The 19,253-nt window shown below is 42.4% G+C and overlaps 1 protein-coding gene across 2 annotated transcripts in view; it reads right to left on the reverse strand.

Annotated features, from left to right (window-relative positions):
* Window positions 1-19,253, reverse strand: part of LOC115573074 (phosphatase and actin regulator 1-like) — a 91,519-nt gene that overhangs the window by 21,469 nt on the left and 50,797 nt on the right. Inside the window, exons 1-2 of one of the 2 annotated variants that reach the window (XM_030403694.1) lie at window positions 11,988-12,626; window positions 7,255-7,419 (exon numbers count right to left, since the gene is read on the reverse strand). In XM_030403694.1, coding sequence (XP_030259554.1) covers window positions 7,255-7,419; window positions 11,988-12,267 — 445 coding nt within the window. In that variant the 5' untranslated portion in view covers window positions 12,268-12,626. Of the gene's footprint in view, window positions 1-7,254; window positions 7,420-11,987; window positions 12,627-19,253 lie in introns of those variants that run through there. The other variant, XM_030403695.1, reaches the window with a different exon arrangement.

The following is a 19,253-nucleotide window of genomic DNA, read 5'->3' on the forward strand; positions in this document are numbered from 1 at the left end:
ATTTGGGCACTCCGTGCTTCAGTGTTCGAAGAAATACCCGAGCAGAGCACGTTATCGTCAACAGTACGCTCCGTTATGAGCTCCTCCAGGATACCAGATGTTCAATATCACTCCACACTTCAAAAGTTTTTTGGAGGAGAGGCCCGTTTAAGATCAGCTCCAGGCCAGAATTAGTTAGGCAGCGAAAACATTTATTTTTGGAAAAGACGTGACCAAAATATCATCAATGTGTCACACAACGAATCCTCCCCACCGGAGCTCAGCGACGTGGCAAATTGCAGAGGGAGAAATGAAAAGAAAACTGTGCTGTCTGCAAGATGCTACTTGGGATGCTAATCCTAGCAGCTCCCGTCGTAAAAAGTGACTTTTTCCCCACGGAGGCAGTAAAATTCAACATGAGGTCAGGCATATCAGGGGGATAATAAACAGACTCATCAAAGAGTTGACCTGGAATATAGAGGAATTTCTGCAGCCTGTTCACCAAATTTGTTTTTCCCAAAGCACTGCAGGCCTCGTCGCACGCTTCACTTATCTGTACCTGTGCATGTTCAAACTTCATTAATATTTACAACAGTTCAGAAACTGGAGAGGTCTCTATTAATAATTCCTGCAAGGTGAGAAAAAAATAAAGCATGCAGCGCTCCGTCAACTTTAATAAAAGTCACACAACCCCCTTTCAAAAAAGGTATAATATGTTAAAATGTCCAACACTGACTAGACCTTTGTTGGAAATGTTTAGAATACAAGAACACAACACAACAAAGTAAACAACAGTGTTGAAACCCGGAGAAATCCAAATTAGTTTTTCAAGGCGATGGTGCGTTAAATTTGGCCCGTCAATGGCGTCATATCCCCTTCACCTCCCGCTGGTTGCTCCACCCTCCTGGGACTAAAAATTATGTGAATAAAGCTTTAAAACATCGCCTTGTCTGAGAACAGTTCTGCCTTGAGCCACATCAGATTTGTTGGATAATAAAGAATACAAAAACACCCATGATCACCACACCTTTTCAAGACGTCATCAAACTTTTGTTCCTTGTTTTCATTGTTAGAGAGGCCTTGCCTTAGAAATTTACATCCTGCGCTTTTAAATAAGAGGCCATGTCTAATTTTCATATCTGAGAATTTGGCTTAATCATCGTCTGTGAAAGAAAAACACTTGAACTCATCTCACATCAATAACTCTTATATTCTCTGTCTGTATCTGTCTCTATCAACCTATTTTTCAATGAAAACTTCATTCTGGCACCAAAAATCCTCTATATAGTCAACCTCAGTTACAGGTTATTAAAAAAAAAAAAAAAAGCCCCGTCAGTCCTTTGCTTGACACAATGTTCACCAAAATGACAAATGTCATCAGCACCAACCCTTCGCCAGAGAGGGAAAGCCCAGGGCTTAAGGTTGATGCTGGGCCGGCATTGCTCTAATATGTTCAGGGATTATACTGCTGTTTCATCCAAAATGAAAAGTAATTACTCAAAGCTTTATGACATAACTGCTATGCCACGGGATGTGCTCAGTTACGTAATACCATTAACTCAAAGGCCTCTGCGAAGATATGTATTCAGATTTGACTCGTAAAACAAAAGAGGAAGAGGGAAACCGCTAGAACTGGAGAGAGAAGTCGCCGCACTGGCCGAGCATCGAGCCAGGAGTTAAATCACTTGCTGGTCTTGCAAAAAAAAATATTTTGTTTAATATTTAATGAACACATTAATAGTGTGCAGTGAGAATTGCAGTGGAATTTTTTATCAGGATGTTTCTGTGAAGATAGTTTAAAAAAAAAAAACAGCCGCTCAGCACAGCAAATATTTCATACCAAACTCAAAATGAGCGGTGAGTTTGTACTGTGACTTTTTATTTGTGTCCATTTGATTGGATGACCGCCAAGCTCGCTGACATACAGTTCTATATTGTTTTCTGATTTATTTTGATCCGCCACAAAAACCAAAAAGTAATCAGATGTGAGTAAATGTGAAAGAGTCCACACTAAATAAGGACACCACCTTGTATTCGTCCTTTATTGACCTTGTGATTTATGATTACTTATTTAACATTCTTTGTCTGTCAGTATAAAATAATGTGTGTCCTCTCTGGGATGCATTAATGATAACTGTTTCTTTGCCATCAAAACTCAAATTGCGCTAAAACAAACTGGAATGACTTGTAAAGTTTTACGTATATTTTGGTCATTTTCGGGACAATATTGTGAGTTGCAACAATGTCGGACAGGATAAATGTTTATATCGTCTCATGTCTAGTTTAGAAACCAACTTATAAGCATTCAAATGATACAAGAGACATGTCACCATTCTCCAAATAAATGATTCAAAGTCACTTTATATTTGATCACAAATGGATTCAGTTTGTGATCTAAACATTTTATGTTCTGTAATTTAGATTTTTTTTTTTATTTCTTCTTTTGTTTTCACAACAACTTGAGTTCATCCTTGTGGCCTTTTGCATATTAGGTATAGTTAAGTTGAATAAATACAAAATAAAAAAAGAGAGAAATTAAGTTTGCCACTAAATTTGGTTTCTCAAATCTGTCCCGAGTGACCCCCTCTTCTCAAACAAATCAATAAGGGATCTCTGAAAAAGAAAATAAATCCAACACATCCAACCAGATTATTGTTTATAGAGTGTTTTTCTGCGGATGCATGCAAGAAAGCGCAGGTTTTGATCTCTCAATGTCAGTGCCCGAAAAAACATTTCTGGACTTGGAACAAACATTTTGAGCCGATATAGACGCATACAGCTGAGACACATCAATTGAACCATCAAACAAACTTTATTGTCGGTCCATCAATATCGAGGAAACGAAATGCAATCTTTCATGCAGGAGTATGAAAGGCACACACCGTCCTTCAAATCGCCTAAAATACCAACGAAGGTTCTATTTTGGACAGTCCGCCGCGGCCCGAGCGGTGTCCAACAGTCCAGCCGCTCTGTCTGCTCCGAGATGAGAAGATTAGACGATCATCGGGGAGACGCAGCTGAGAGCATATTAAATGAAACTGGCATATCTGAGCACAGCCTGTATTGATCTGAGAACACTACGCTTAGTTTTTTTAGAGAGAATATATTCCACTGCGAAGTGACCCAGATAGTCAGAACACATCCTACCAACCCCGAGGCTCAGTAGCTCAAAGTGGAGGCTTTTACCGAGGCAAGTCTCTCAGCCGGCACCTCACAAAAAAAAAAAAAACTACATTAAAACTTTCAGGGAGCCTTTTATCAACGAGCGGCTCAAGCCTTAAGACTCGGCCGTCAGAAACTCGGATTAGGCTAAACGAGACCTTGACGCATTCAAAAGAATTCGGCAGGTTTGTGATGTGAGCGCGTTTTTCACTCTTCATCACAGTTAATTTGAATGAAATCGCACCATGTTCTGTGTGAACAGTGAGAACGGAGCATTAGACGACTGCTGTTCGTAAGGAACTCCAACTAATTGGATTAGAAATAAAAATGGAGATAACATCAGACTAACACATGCGTGTTGTCTTTTGATGAATCGCCGCCTAGTGAGATCTCTTTGCGATACGAGCTCGCTGGGAGAATGTACCGGGCACGATAAGGCAGCACGATAAGACATCCATCTGTCATGGCCCTCTACCCTCCCTCCTTCCTTCCTTCCTTCCTGAGGTACAGTCCCCCTGAGCTGGCCTTCATCTGCTTAATATCACGACACATTCATAATCCTCCACTGTGCTCAGTGTCTAATTATCTACGACAACATCTGCATGCCCAGTGGCTGGTCTGCTCCCTGCTGACACTGGAAACATAATCAACAGTGAGACAACTGCAGAGACGAGAAGACCGGAAAACGCAGAGGCAGAAAAAAGTTCAGGATTGTAGCAGTGCGGCAGGAGCAACGACCGCACAACAACCCCTCAACTTTGTCTCACATGTGTAAGCAACAGGTCGACAAACAGCCAATGAGCTCTCAAGCCGCCAGCTGTCAAAGCACAAGCACGATAAATCAAGTCAAGTACGGGTTTTAATTATGTGGCGGCGGTTCTCTTATATCAGCTCAAACGAGGTCACCCCATTCCAGGCTTTAGGATAAACAGGCCGCCATCTTAGCGCCGACGAATGTAAATGAGGACAAATGCACAAGAGCGCGCAGATGTTCAATTTATCTGACAAACAACAAATCAATAGTGAGGCTACAGGTCAGCCAAAGTCGATACGGTTTCCTAGATTAGGTGAACTGAGCCGCCATCGCAACAGCCTGCAAGTTACAAGAGGACTAAAATTACGTGAATGTTTACAGTGAGCTTTATTTCTGGGAAACTATTCTGAAAGTGAGTTAACAACGACGATGAAACACTCTCAAAATGAACAGCTTTACTCATTAAGACCTGGATTTTTGCATTCCGATTTAGGATTAATCCACTCCAAACTTCACTGTTGTTAGCTTCTCAGGCCTACAATAGGGTAAATTAGGCACTCTAGCAGGTGATCTTCACATGTTGGTGTTGTTCCTAAAACATCATAATTAAACGCTGTCCCAGGACCGTTGTTTCAGCCCGACCGATCTGCTGTGGTGATGCCGTAGCTTCTTGCGAGTCATGCTGGCGTTGTTCCTGGAACGTCATGATTAATGTCACTCCAGGATTGTCTCCAGTCCACCCCTGGGGCAAGCTGTTCTGGCTGAATGAGTTACGAATAGGAACATGTTATTAATCATAATGAGGATAATAATATGTTCACTCAAAGTTCACTCATTATTTTTGGTTTTCTGTTGCCGGTTGATTAGGTTAAGGGAACAAAAATACCTGGTTATGTTTATGTCTATTTGAGGGAGCCCATTAGAAACACATGGATGCGTCTCCAAGCCTTCCTCGGAGTGGCACAAATAGACCATTTCTCTACATTAAACACATGTTTGAAAGACTAACTTCTCCCACGTGCGTATTTTTCTGTTTCTTTTGCCCCAAGTCGCCAAGCTATGACATAATGAAAACATGACTGGCTAGTCGCACTGAAGGTCCTGGACTACCGAGTCATAAAATATGGTTTCACGTGTTTTGATTAAAAAAAAAAAAAAGGCGTAGTATATAAGTATTGGCCACCTGTTGAATTCATACTCAAAACAAATATGGAGCAGCATATCACCAGAGCAGCCATTAACTGCTGCCAACTTTAGCTGCTGTTAGCTAGTCAGCTCAGTTAGCCGTGCAGCTAGCAGTCCAGACCTGGAACTTGGAGCAAGTGTTGGTGTTTACACCGCTAGTAAAGGAGGTTTTGACGGGGAATGAGTTGGTTAGCATGCTAGACATGCTTTGCAACACCATACATAGAAGACAAACCATCAAAACTGATCAATTCTGTTGATTTTAGTGAAGTTTCGAATGTTTCAAACGCATCTATACCATCGTTAGAGCAATGTTAATCTGTTTTCAGGCCACTTGGAAGTCCAAAAGATTAGCTTCATGCACAAATGACATGTTATGGTCTTATGAAGCTAAAGGGGCTAATGTTAAAATGCTTACTGTCGCCAATTTACACATCCAGGTATTGCAGAGCTTTGGCATTCATTTCTGACCTGACAAAAACTCCAGTAGTTTTTCTTCATGCTCATTTTTTGTCTTCACCATATTCTAAGGGAAATACTTGGCATGATGATAACCAATTGCGAGAGCTTCGTTGAGAACACAAACTGCCGGCTGGAAAAGACATTGATGAAGGAGTAGAGCAAAACAGCCCATAAAACCAAATAATTAAGTGATATCATTATTCGCACAAACACATTTCTTGTCATTTGAGCCACTGTTTACATTAAAGTGTTTTTTAGAGCGGCTTTAAATCTGCAGTGCTCCATGTGCTGACCGCTACGCTTCAAAAATCCCTGAGCCACTTCCTGTCACTCGAATTTACTGCACTGGATCACACTTGCGTGCCCTCCACTCTTCCCCTGCTGGCTTTATTCGAGACATGAGGTTCAACCCTCTGGCAGAAATTGATGTGACAGTGTGTGTGCAGCTGTCGTGGCGTCACTGCAGCTCAGAGAACCTGCCTGAACATCTGTGCTACTCGCAAGATCGCGCAACACCTACATACAGCTCGAAACGACGCAGAAATTCCGCTTACACGATGACATACAGTGTGCCGGTCGGTCGCAATCCGCCATCATGCTGCTATCAAAAGGGATTGAATAGAACAATAGTAGTGGCAGAATTATTTGGTGACGGCGGCATTATGCATCCCAAACAAAAGCGATGAAGAGAGCGTTTTCAGTCAACTCCACTGTGCATTAACACCATTGTAAGTGCGAGAAAAAAACTAAAAAAAAAAGGCCTTTTGTTGTTCAGCACTTGATTGTTGTCCTTCCCCACATCAGGGGAGATGGTGTTATCATAGAGCATGTATGAATGTGACAAAGAGTTGTTTCATCAAGTATGCACTCACTATAAATCAAGCATTTAAGATGAAACACAGATTTCATCAGCACTTTTGTGCCTTACTGAAAAAAAAACAAAAAACCACTTAGTCCAGAGAGACTGCTGAAGAGCCATTGGGACCATGTTGGGATAGAAAAACAAACCAAACAGCACTCTGGGAAGAATAACAGTCAAAGCCTGTAGCTGAGAGACCTAAAAGTCAAATGTTTTGTGCTTGTGTAAAGTGATGAAGACATCACATCAGCGCCCGTGATCACATGGCAGTCACAGCGTCACACGATCGAATCAGACAGAGACTGATTAACTCAGCAAGCCGACACCTGAAACATGTAATTTCGACAAGGCCGCAAAGTCAGAACATCCTGCTCGGACCGGTTACAGGTCGTCGCCATTTGTTTGTTCTCTACAAAAGCGAGAATTCTGCTTCCAACCACGCAAAGTCTGACAACGTGCCTCCTCCCGTCAGCCGGGCTGACAGCAGAATTCAGGATGTGTCAGCCGAGGAGAAATAAAAACAGCCACATCTGAAGAGAGCATGTCCTTCACTCGCCCCTGACAACGCTGAGCTGCAGGATCAAAGCAACTCTAAAGAGACCTCAAAACATGAAACTCAGACGCTGCACTTTTGCTGAATCAATTTGCTGCAATTTCAATCACCCTGGAGACTGAAATTCTTTTTTTTCCCCTTCCTCTTTTGGCTAAAGGATACATACTGAATTTCTTTCCACAACCAGATGAGGTATAAAAATGACAAGAGCCATGGTTGTTTATGATACCCGTGGCGCCTGTATGTGTTTTTTGTTTTTCAAAAATATTAACATACTGCAGAATTAAGAGAAAAATGTACCTGCAGAGGTCTGCTTGAACTTCTCGCTCTTCTTCTTCCTCCATTTCCACGGCTTGAGGAGGCGTCCCAGAGTGGCGAATTTGCTCCGACGGCGGATGGGTGGAGTGTGGGTGCCGGAGAGCAGGGATTCAGAGCGCATGGCGGCCAGCCTCTCTACTTCCTCGGCTGCAAGGGAACAGAAATAAATAAATAAATGAATAAAAACAGGGTCTAGTTTGGGTGAGGATGCAGAGGTGGTGATATTTTGGTTATCGGACAGGAGAGCTTGCAGTGAATGCAGCAGACGCTCTTGCTCACACAGATCCAAGCAAGCGAGGCTCCGTGCCAAGTGGCCTCCTGAATTCCCTCGTAACTGGACGGAGGTTGGGAGAGGATAAACAAACCTGCACATCAGATAGCATTACGGAGGATACGCTCCCCGAGTCTTAACAGTTTGAAGCTGCATCACACTGAGCGCTTGGCATTAGCTTGCCAAAACACACTAAACAGACTGATAAGCACCTCATTAAGGAGGAATCTTTCTACTCCTCATCAAATATTCATGAGGCCCGGCCCTTTTTAGTCCTCTACGTGCCGCTGGGTATCAAAAGCAAAGCATTTTTACTCCAACACAATCAATTACAGCAATAGCGCAAGTATGTCTGAAAGATGCTGTAATCCAGGGCTACAAACAGCCCCACTTACATAAACTAGCCGGCAAAATGTGCCCATGTGATTAGCAAAAAGAAAAAAAAGAAAAACTAAGGAGATGATAGATGCATGATGATAAAGACGCATTTTAACGGAAATCACTGATTCAAAAAACACTCACCGACTTGTCAAACAGATCTAAAAGCTGTGAGCGATGCTAGCAGTGGAGCAACTTAGATGTGACTTCCTCCGTCTCCTCACCACAAAACTGATGGAACAGACATTTAAGAGACATGGTCCGACTCAAACAGCTGAACCCAACCATTTTGCAAAAACAAAGGATTGTGGGTAAGGGCATCTCATCTGGATATTACAACTTGGCCATGCTGAGATTACAGTAACGTGTAGATGATTTGTGCAGCCTCAACACAAATGTTTCAGGCAGCCGCTGGTTTTTTTTCCTTCACCGCCGTGCAGTTTGAAAACTTGCAGAGACTTAAAACTCGCTCGAGATGAGTAATCCTTCACGTCTGCTTTTATTTTTGTCAACCTTGCATCACCATTTCCTCGAGTTGCACAGTCTTGCATTGCCAGACGTCAACGCCCTCGTGGGATTGACGATAGCGCCGCACCGACAACAACGAGAGCCGACACATCGCTTCACTGAGACAGGTTCAAGTCTCTGGACGCCGACAGTGGAGCAACTTAGATGTGACTTCCTCCGTCTCCTCACCACAAAACTGATGGAACAGACATTTAAGAGACATGGTCCGACTCAAACAGCTGAACCCAACCATTTCGCAAAAACAAAGGATTGTGGGTAAGGGCATCTCATCTGGATATTACAACCTGGCCATGCTGAGATTACAGTAACGTGTAGATGATTTGTGCAGCCTCAACACAAATGTTTCAGGCAGCCGCTGGTTTTTTTTCCTTCACCGCCGTGCAGTTTGAAAACTTGCAGAGACTTAAAACTCGCTCGAGATGAGTAATCCTTCACGTCTGCTTTTATTTTTGTCAACCTTGCATCACCATTTCCTCGAGTTGCACAGTCTTGCATTGCCAGACGTCAAGGCCCTCGTGGGATTGACGATAGCGCCGCACCGACAACAACGAGAGCCGACACATCGCTTCACTGAGACAGGTTCAAGTCTCTGGACGCCGACAGTGGAGCAACTTAGATGTGACTTCCTCCGTCTCCTCACCACAAAACTGATGGAACAGACATTTAAGAGACATGGTCCGACTCAAACAGCTGAACCCAACCATTTCGCAAAAACAAAGGATTGTGGGTAAGGGCATCTCATCTGGATATTACAACCTGGCCATGCTGAGATTACAGTAACGTGTAGATGATTTGTGCAGCCTCAACACAAATGTTTCAGGCAGCCGCTGTTTTTTTTTCCTTCACCGCCGTGCAGTTTGAAAACTTGCAGAGACTTAAAACTCGCTCGAGATGAGTAATCCTTCACGTCTGCTTTTATTTTTGTCAACCTTGCATCACCATTTCCTCGAGTTGCACAGTCTTGCATTGCCAGACGTCAAGGCCCTCGTGGGATTGACGATAGCGCCGCACCGACAACAACGAGAGCCGACACATCGCTTCACTGAGACAGGTTCAAGTCTCTGGACGCCGACGGCTGGCTGTAACATCGGGAAGGTATTCAACACGTATGGGGATGCAACTAAGGATTACATTCACTGTTGATTACTCAAGTAAATTGTTTGAAAATGGGGAAAAATATCAGTGTTATTCCAAAAGCCAAAGACGACATCCTCAAATGTACTCTCACAACCAAAAGATATTTAGTTTATTGTTAGAGTGAAGAAAACCAGAATATAATCACACAGAAGAAGCTTTAATCTAAGAATTTTGGCCTTTACTCTTATCAAAACAATTGGTGATTACCTTTATAGTTGACTGGTAATCGATTAATCATTGGAGCTCTAAAAAGGCATATGTAATTTGTTTCAAAGTATAGAAAAAAACAAACATGTATGGTCCTTTAAATGTGAGCATTGCAGCGCTGAAAAGCGACAGAAACACTGAAAAGGACGAGTGTTCATGACTAAACCCTACTGTAGTGTGGACGTGCAGTCACTCGTCAGTGTCACCACATTGCATCAGATCATCACCCATGAAATGCTGTCAGGGAATGTGCTGGTTTTGCTTGTGTTTAAATAATGACATCACATCCAAGAGGTCTGCCAGGGTAGACGTATCACTTCACAAGGGCCAGGCCCCCCCCCCCCGGGACGGCATGAGACATAATGTGACAGTAATGCAGTGGAGATCAGTCGCACGGACCATCGCTGGAAATGCTCCCGATGCCTCACAGCCAACCATCTTAGCAATCCAGCAACCACACAGCTCTATAAATAACTCGACAGTCGATGCTAATCGAATACAGCAGTGATTCAAATGACTTCATTAGAAGTCCTAAAAGCGAGATAGAGACAGGGAGACAAAGGACCTCATGTAACCTGAGTAACATTCAAAAAGCTTTATATACACCACACACACACACACACACACATTTAGTAACTTAAAGGAGAGGTTCACCCAAAAATGAAAATTCAATCATTATCTACTCACCCCAAGGCTGTTGGAAAGTTTCGTTAAGATCTGTAGTGCACTAAACATTTCTGGAGCGTCACAGTAAAACAGTGTTGCAGCATTCGCAATTAAAGCAGATGGGGATTTCTTTTAAAATGGAGAAAATTAAACAAAAAAAAAAAAACATACAACGGCTCATCCGCCGTTATCCAAGTATCCAGAAGTCTCGAGATACCAAATTTAATTGAAAACACGTTATTTATACACTTCTTAAGCAAATATCTTCACTGTCGTTGCTCAGCTAAAAGCACACATCCCGTCTGAAGCGGGAGCTTGAGATCGAACGTGCGTCGAGGCTGTAAAAAAAACTTATTTTCAAAACGATTTGGCATCTCAGCGCTTTCTGAGACTTTGACTACACTTAACAAGCTGTACGGAGCCATTTTTGTTTTATTTTGAGTTTAGTTGTTCGTCCCCATTTACTTCGGTTGTTTAGGAGAATGCTGCAGGGCTGTTTTTGCCGCGACGCTCAGGAGATGTTTCCTGGAATATGAAATAATTCCCCTGACTTTCCATCTGATAATGACAGACAGACAGTTACTGAATTTTTCAGTTTCGGGGCAAGGAAAGACAGCCATGTAAACTGATTAACTCATTAAGTCGAAAGGGGTCATGTTTGTTTTTACAGTGGTTCGAAAACAAAGATGAACCTCAAGCGCCATGTTTTAATACGACCACTGAATCATTTCAAGGCAAAAAACACAGAACCAGAATGTCTCAATGACGCAATGTATTCCAATCTTGACTAAATCCTGGCACAGCAGAGAAGGGGCTCAATCTGTGGGGGGGGGGGGGCAAAAATGGGAAACCTTCTTCCAAGTATCCAAAGAGAGTGATTTAATGGAGCCGCTTTCAAGGTGGGTGCCCTTTATACACACACACACACACACACACACACACGGCAGCATTTCTATCCCACATGTAACCTAGATTCTCCACTACTGTAACACAACACACTGATGTTGCTGCCTCTTAATTAAAAACACTTGTTTGCATACCAAGATGGCTGAGTGATGATGTAATGACGCTGAACTGGGAAATTGACTTGTTTTTTTTTTTTTGTTAATACAAAGCAGCCCTGCACACTCACACACTCACTGTCTTTCTCTCACACACACACCCACACACACACACTCATGCCATTTTAATGACATCTATAGGCTAAATAGGTCAGCTGAACTTACACTTACGCCTCCCACGTAATTACACTAATTCACACATGTGCAAAATAGCAATTTGAGTCAGAGCCCGGCCCTGTGAGGAGGAGGAGGAGGAGAAGTTCTGACCCAGCTTCCACAACCAGCAACAGTTTAACGCTGACCCACTTGAAACTACAGAATATGAAGCACGGGAAAGGATGGACACATTCAATGATGGAGTCTGGTGTTTGTGCACAAGGAGCCCTGAGGCATGGCTGGTATAATGTGCCAGTACCGCAGGGCTACTGTGGGCGAAGCCGCCGCGCAAACCAGGCTCCTCCACTCACCGTCCTGCGTGTCGTTCCCGCGGCTGCAGTTGCTGCAAATGTGCTTGATCTCCTTCCCGATGTGACAGTGGATCGTAAAGGGCATGTTGTTGTTGTGCTGCGGATACTGGCCGTGCCCCTTCTTGTTGCTCAGAGACATGATTTTGACCAGGCTGAACGCCTTTTTCTTGGGCTTCTCCACCGCCACGGGCGCGTTTTCTCGGCACCCCGTGGTAAGCCAGGCGCCGTGCATGATGGTGGGCGCGGGGTCCACCGTCGGGTAATTGGCCGTCTTGAACATTATCGGGACGCGGAGAGAAGAAAAAAAGAAGGAAAAAAACGGGGATGGAGCGCCTCAGTGCGCGGCGATACGACGGTGTGGACTCCGATTTAAAGGGCCCATCAATTGAGTCCAACCTGACCTACTGTGGCATCTTCCATCAGCGCCAAAGCAGCCGCTTCTCCCTGCCTGGATCCCGCACACCTTTACCTGAGATCCCTGTGTGTGTGTGTGAGCAGGCTGTCGGTTGCGTAATGAGGGAAAGCTGCTGCTGAAGGAAAGCAAAGCCCTGCTGCCCGATCCAAGCAAGCTAATAATAAAAGAGAGGGTGAGAAGTGAATGGCAGCGACTACCTCTCCCTCCCCGAGCTGAAGACTGCAGTCGGTTGTAGCTAATCCACGATTAGTGGAGCTGAGCAGCGAGCGCCTGTGATTGGCTGAGCGCCGCGCTCCTCCATAGGCCAGTGTGGATGGGAGGAAAAGTTGCTCGTCTCATTACAGGATTCCAGTAAGTGTTTTGTTTTTTTCTGTGTTTTTCTTTTTTTTTTTTTTTTTTGTAAATATGTTTTTGGCAAGTCATATTACATGATGGAGTTTAAAAAACAGCTGCAATAACAACTGAAACCACCATGACATGAGCATGATATTGGCAAACATTTGATGTCACTGTATTAGTTCAAGAGGGTTAGATTTAAAGAGGCCATGTTATGCTCATATTCATGTTCATACTTATATTTTAGGGTCCTTGTAGATCAGGTGTAAATGCTTACATTTTCAAGAAACACATTATATTACTCACCTGGTGCATTGCCCCAGCACCCCTTTTCACATCGTTTCTTGAAGGCTCCGTTTTAGCTACAGAGTCAGACATCTCCCCTCTGTTCAATCTTTGGTGAGAGTTGCAGATGCATTACTTAAGGGGCAGGATGTAGCCAATCAGAGGCAGCATAGACCGTCCGGAGGAGCAAGGTAGTGTGATCTAAAATAACACCTATGTCAGTAGCAACTGTATGTCTGCAGACTGACTGGAGTGTATATATTTTATAATAAATATCACCAAATCTATATTAATATAGCCGCTTTTTTTTTGTGATACACATAGGTTACAGAAGTAAAAGCTCGATCCAAACCAGCCGTTTCAGGCAGTGCAGGAGCAGTGTTTTCTGTGAGAGAGAGTAACTACCTTTGCTGTGCACTTTGGGCTTTTTCACTTTGCAGATCCTACATGTGAGAGAAAGAGAGAATTTCCCATTCAAAATGTCTTCAAAAACAGTATATTGTAAAAAGCTAAAATGAGGTCTGCTTTTTTAAAATCTTACAGTTATCTTCAGGAGATTCATGTTTAAACAACTTTAGCGACTCCTGAAATGGTGAATGTGCCTTTTTAAAGCCTTCAAACATGGCTGTATAAAAAGTCGATAAAAACTACTTTTTTTGGTTTCTTAGGTAAGGAGAAAGATTTGTTGAGATACGGTTGGAGGACTTGCCAGAGCGCTGAGTGACCTGGATTTGTGTTTAAATTCACTTTACTTTTGTGTGAAATGCGAGTGTGTGACCCAGTTACCGGTTAAAAAACGATGACCCTGGTAAAAGGTTGGTGCAAAAGGACACATGCACATGCTCCTCATTTAATTCAACATTATCCACGAATTGCATCGCTGTGTTTTGCAAAATCTGGCGTATGTCTTCTACATTTATCCATCCAACTCAGTGATGCAAAACTACAAAAGCTGACATATTACGTTACAGATATTTAGAAAGCCAGTTTCAAGTGCAAGGGACATCTAAGGTGAACGCTAAATTTCTATCTAGTTCTGGCATAAAAACAGACAAGAGCTTGGAGAATTAAAATCAAAGAAAAGAAACAGCTACAGGACTATAATCAGCAATCAGAAAGCTCAATACTTCAAATGAGAGAGCGCTGCCTAAAGTAATAACAAAGCATTAAATATTCTTTCTTTACATCACAAAGTCCAAATAGCCACTCGCTTGATCCCTTGAGCTGCTGAGTACACTTTGGGGTAATTGATAACATTAACAGCCAGTTAATTAGGCGTTAATCACGGAAAAGTTATTGGAACCCCCACGGCATTTCCCATAATGTTTTCCTCCGGAGGAGTGAATCGTTGTGGACTGGGGGTGAGCATCTTTGATGTTCCTTCAGTGAGCCGCAGCTTATTCCAGTGACATCAAAGCCCTCTCTGAAATGAGGGACAGAGGAACTTGATTTACTCCCCATCACGGTGCAATGCAGCTGCTGCCCTCGCTTTGCTTCTCTTTGCTGCAAAGTTTCACTCCCTTGCATTCCTATGCGCTAAAAGTTCAGGAACTGGCAGGAAAAAGCTTCTTTTTTTTTTCATGGGTGGAAAAAAGCTTGCAACAAGCAGTCAGAGGTTAATGGATAAGGGAGAGGAGGTTTATAGCATGCTCGAGGTAGGTGATACTGCAGCAAAGTGTGACTCTCATCCACATCATTCTGCCTATAGACCTTGAATGATCTAAAAATGTACTTCACAACTGTTTTCGTGGAAAAGACTCAATGCTTGCTTCAAAAGTGTGTTGACTTTTACAGGCTTACTTCTTGTTCCACTTTGGGCCCTCTCCGGCCTCAGCTTCCTATTAGATCATTCTTACGAGATATCGCATAATGAAAGCTCACAAGACAGGTCATTTGCTGGCTGCAAGGAGGGATGGTCACATGTGGCACTGTGGTTATGTAACTGCTGTGTCAGGCAGAGCCGATCGGTGCTTTGGAAGAAAAGGAAGCATGCATAACAGAAAGCATAGAAGTGGTGATTATCAGCTGAAATCTTTAAATCAAGACTGAAAACCTTAATCTACATCAACACACTTCAAAACAGCCGACACTAGACCTTAGACTTTTAGTCAGGCCCATCACCTTTTGTGGATGTCGTCATTTGGTTGCCTTATTTCAGTTTTCGCAGTTTGTTATAATATAGCCCAAAACCACAAATCACACGATTGCCTCACAATTTGCACAGTGCATCACACCCTCTGTCCTTACACCAAGTGGTAGTTTTAGGTTGTTTGAAGGGGCGAATAGAAATTAACAGGTCACCAGCTGCATGTAGTGGGTCACCACCTGCATGCAGTGGGTCACCAGCTGCATGCAGTGGGTCACCAGCTGCATGCAGTGGGTCACCAGCACCCTGAAATTGCTGCCGTTAACCTTTTAATTTTAAAGCTTTGCATAAATCCCCCGATTTTCCACATTAATGTGAGATTACAAATCTTGGGTATTACAACTGCATATGTGAAATAAGTAGTAGAAAGCATTTTGTGGCTCCAGAGGAAGCTGCATGTAATCTGATAAATTGCCTCCAGTGATGTTACCCAGTGGCTAAGGTGCATTGTGGGTAATGTAGGTAGCAGGTTGTGAGTCCATGGGCCTTGCAAACCAGAGATTTCCCTTTTTTTATTCCACGCATTCTTCCTCTAGTTCCAAACCTGTCGCCTACATTACCCACAATGCATCTTCGCACCGGAGGCAATTTATCCTATTACATGCAGCTTCCTCTGGAGCCACAAAACACTTCATACTTTTTATATACCTTTGCTATATAAAAAAATAGACTAATAATAGAGTTTGAGTGTTGTCCCGAGTTTGTTTTAGAGGTGCTTCTATTGCCTTTTTTGTATAAAACTTTGACTAAGTCAGCATTAAATCCTGGGATCTGCGCCTGCCTTAAAAAAAAGGTATTTTTTTCCGTGGTTGACAACGTACCTGACACGTGTCACAAACTGTCACAATAAACTTAAGCTGACACTGTAAGCTCGCCCAAAGCTGCTGAGAAGTACTTGCCAAGCCTCTCTGACTCACATCTGATGGAAATGTTGGCTCGTAGTGTTGTTGCCATGAAGCCTCTGTAAATGTTAGTTGTGTACCACTCAGAAGAAGGGAAAGCACACAGTGTATAAACAGTAAAAACGGGACGCATTTTGTACTTCCTTAGACATTTTGGATTTCTAGTTCGAACTGGTTTCTGTGGATGCTGCGCAGGTTTAAGGCTAAACAATCTTACAACTTCCGACTGAACAGGCTGTCACTACAAATCTGCTGTTCCCGTTTCTCCCTGTATCTCTCTGTCCCTTCCCATCTGTCATTCTCTCTCTGCATTATCATCTGTCTCACTCTCTCTCACGCCATCACATTTCCTTGACACAATCTAAAAGAGAATTAGATGGTAAAAAGTGCGTTGCCTCGCCTCATTTTCCACTCACCACCACTTTTCTTATTTGCTGCAGGGAAACGTGAACGATAGTTACGCAATTGTAATCTGTGAGGAGAATAATTCCTTGCCAAAAAAAAAAAAAAATCCTTTATGCAGTTCTTGGCTCCACCTTCAGCACTAAAGATCAGTCTTCTTCCTGACAGGCAGCAGAGTAATGTGACGCGATTATGTAAAGTCCACAGAGTGCAACATGTCAGGAGTGAAGCGGTGATGTTCTCATTTGGAGAAAAAAATGGACACAGAGCAAGAGACAGACAAATGTCAGGCTGAGACGGAGATGTATCCACTTGTTTTCACAAACAGCCGACGACTTTCTCTGTTGACATTAATAGTCACTGTGAATATCATTCTGCTCAGCCACTGAGGCCAACAGAAATGTTCACCGAGTGCTGTCACAGACTGTCAGGGATAGTGGGAAAAGATCCTTGTGACTACAGATCCAGAAAACCATTAAACGGATGGCTGCTCACTTTTCATCTCTGTTATAATTCACTCATGTCCGTCTTTACCCCGTCTCAGTATGTTTTATGTACTGCTGGATACAAGTTTTGAATGCAAAGCTAAAGGAGCTCCATTCAACAGATCTGTGCAGTTTACACGTATTAATCACTTTTTTATTGGCAATATGCGAGCAGATTGTGATGGGATGCCTCTCTCGGTCGTCCGTACAAGTCTGTGGACTGGGATTTGATTTTCCATGACAGTCCAACGGATGTGACATTTGCACCTTCGCGACTGCCTAGTCTCAATAACTCTCTGCGCTCCACTAAAAGAGGGCAACAGAAGCTAATATCAAAAATGGAGCCCGCTAGCATAAACTAATGAGCACAGAGCACAATTGCAGGTGCTACATCAGGTGCTACCTGACAATTTGTGTAATTTTGACAATCTATAACAGTGATTACTGTTTGAATATAGAACTATTTTACATGCATTACACTTAAAGCTGCGTTAAGGAGTTATGTGATTTTCTAATAATAAATAAATATTCTTATAGTGTACAACCAGTATCAGCTTTTCTTCCAGGCAGCACTGTTGCAACACTATTTTTTCCAAGTCTATTCTTTTAATGTAAATCTGGAACCAGGTAAAACTATCAGGGCACAGCCCTACTGTTTTTGCATTTAAGTAAGAAAGTAGAGTCTCATTATATATGAACACAATTGACTGGGCTACTCGTGACAAAGAAGAGCATATAAAACCCTGTAATCTCAGAGCACTCGACTTGTATACAGGCATTACATATTGTTGGTCATTGCTGCTTTATATATTACCACCTTGTGTGAAGGCCCACATAGTATTCTTATTTTGCCGTTCTAGCTTTGCTGTGCTTGTTTTTCGATATATGAAGGCCAATATTTCCAACTTGTTCTGTGTGAAAGTACAAATATAGCAACTTGGAGTCCTCGTTTGAAATGTTTACATGAGGGGCTATGGACTAGAAATAAAAACTTCACGACATTATACGCAGCCATCCCATTCTGCGGGTTCTTCAAATTATGCGTTGCAACATAAGTCCCCCAAAGCACACTATGTACTGGTGCTGTTCAGTGCCAGTTGAAAGAGGCCAACCACCTCCCATGAAACAATGCCTCCATCTTGTGGCGTAATATGGTAATTTAGTTACAAATTAACTAACAGCATACCTGTGCAGTGATGGAACATAACTGAGTACATTTACCCAACTTCTATACTCAAATCCAGCTTTGAAGTACTTTACTCCAGTATTTCCATTTTTCGCTGCTTTGTACTTCCACTCTAATATAATTTGGAGACAAACACTGTACTTATTTGATATCTTAAGTTACTAGTTGCTTTGCAGATTGCATGTAGCGTCAGAGACAGAGAAGAACAATTAAAAAATATATATTTTCATTTAATTTGATTAATTATATAAGATAGTATGGTAAGATGTTCCTTTATTGACACCACTTGGGAGAAATTTGCAGCAGTACAGAGGGAAATAGCAGCGCAAGAGTAAGTCTCAAAACAATGGAGACAATAATAAAGAGATATTGGAAGAATAAAATATCAATTTGAATAGAACATATAATAAAAATAAAAACAATTAAGAGTAAAGATAAACAAAGTATATACAATTATTCAGATTGATCTGAATATCGGATCAGATTATTCAGTGGACTGAGCTGATTCAGAACCATAAAGTGTTGATATGTTGTGACTCTGTGTCACCTATCAATAGTATTGGGAAAGGGTCATCAAAGAGTCGACAAGACCTTGTATATGATATTCTTCTGGCAATTAGAGATGTGAAAAGGAGAGCGGAAGACATATCATTTGTATGGGTCCCAGCTCATGTAGGTATTGCAACAAATGAAAAGGTTGATAAGTTGGCCAAGGAAGCTGCTCAAAAGGAAACCACAGATGTCAACATAAATCTATCCAAGGCAGAGGTAAAGTATTGTGCGGCAGGTTGTTTTTATATGTTATGATCCTTTTTCGTCTAGTTCCAGGACTTCAAAACAATATGACATGCAATACAATACGAAGAGGAACACTTTAACAACAAGCCCAAAAACCTGCAACCCTGTTTTGTGAAGATAGTCCACCAATGTCTTTGTTTTAACCCAAGAATACAGATATAGAAGCGTGCGCATATTAAAAACAGTTTCCCCATCTGCTCCAAGTTTCCTAAAGAGACTCGATTGTAAACCTCCAACGTTATCGATTCTTATTAACGATTCTCTCATTTCCCTTGCCTGCACGAGGTTTTCCGGTTTTCCTGAAATTTTGC

Source organism: Sparus aurata, chromosome 21, assembly GCF_900880675.1.
Source record: "Sparus aurata chromosome 21, fSpaAur1.1, whole genome shotgun sequence".
NCBI classification, from domain to species: Eukaryota; Metazoa; Chordata; class Actinopteri; order Spariformes; family Sparidae; genus Sparus; species Sparus aurata.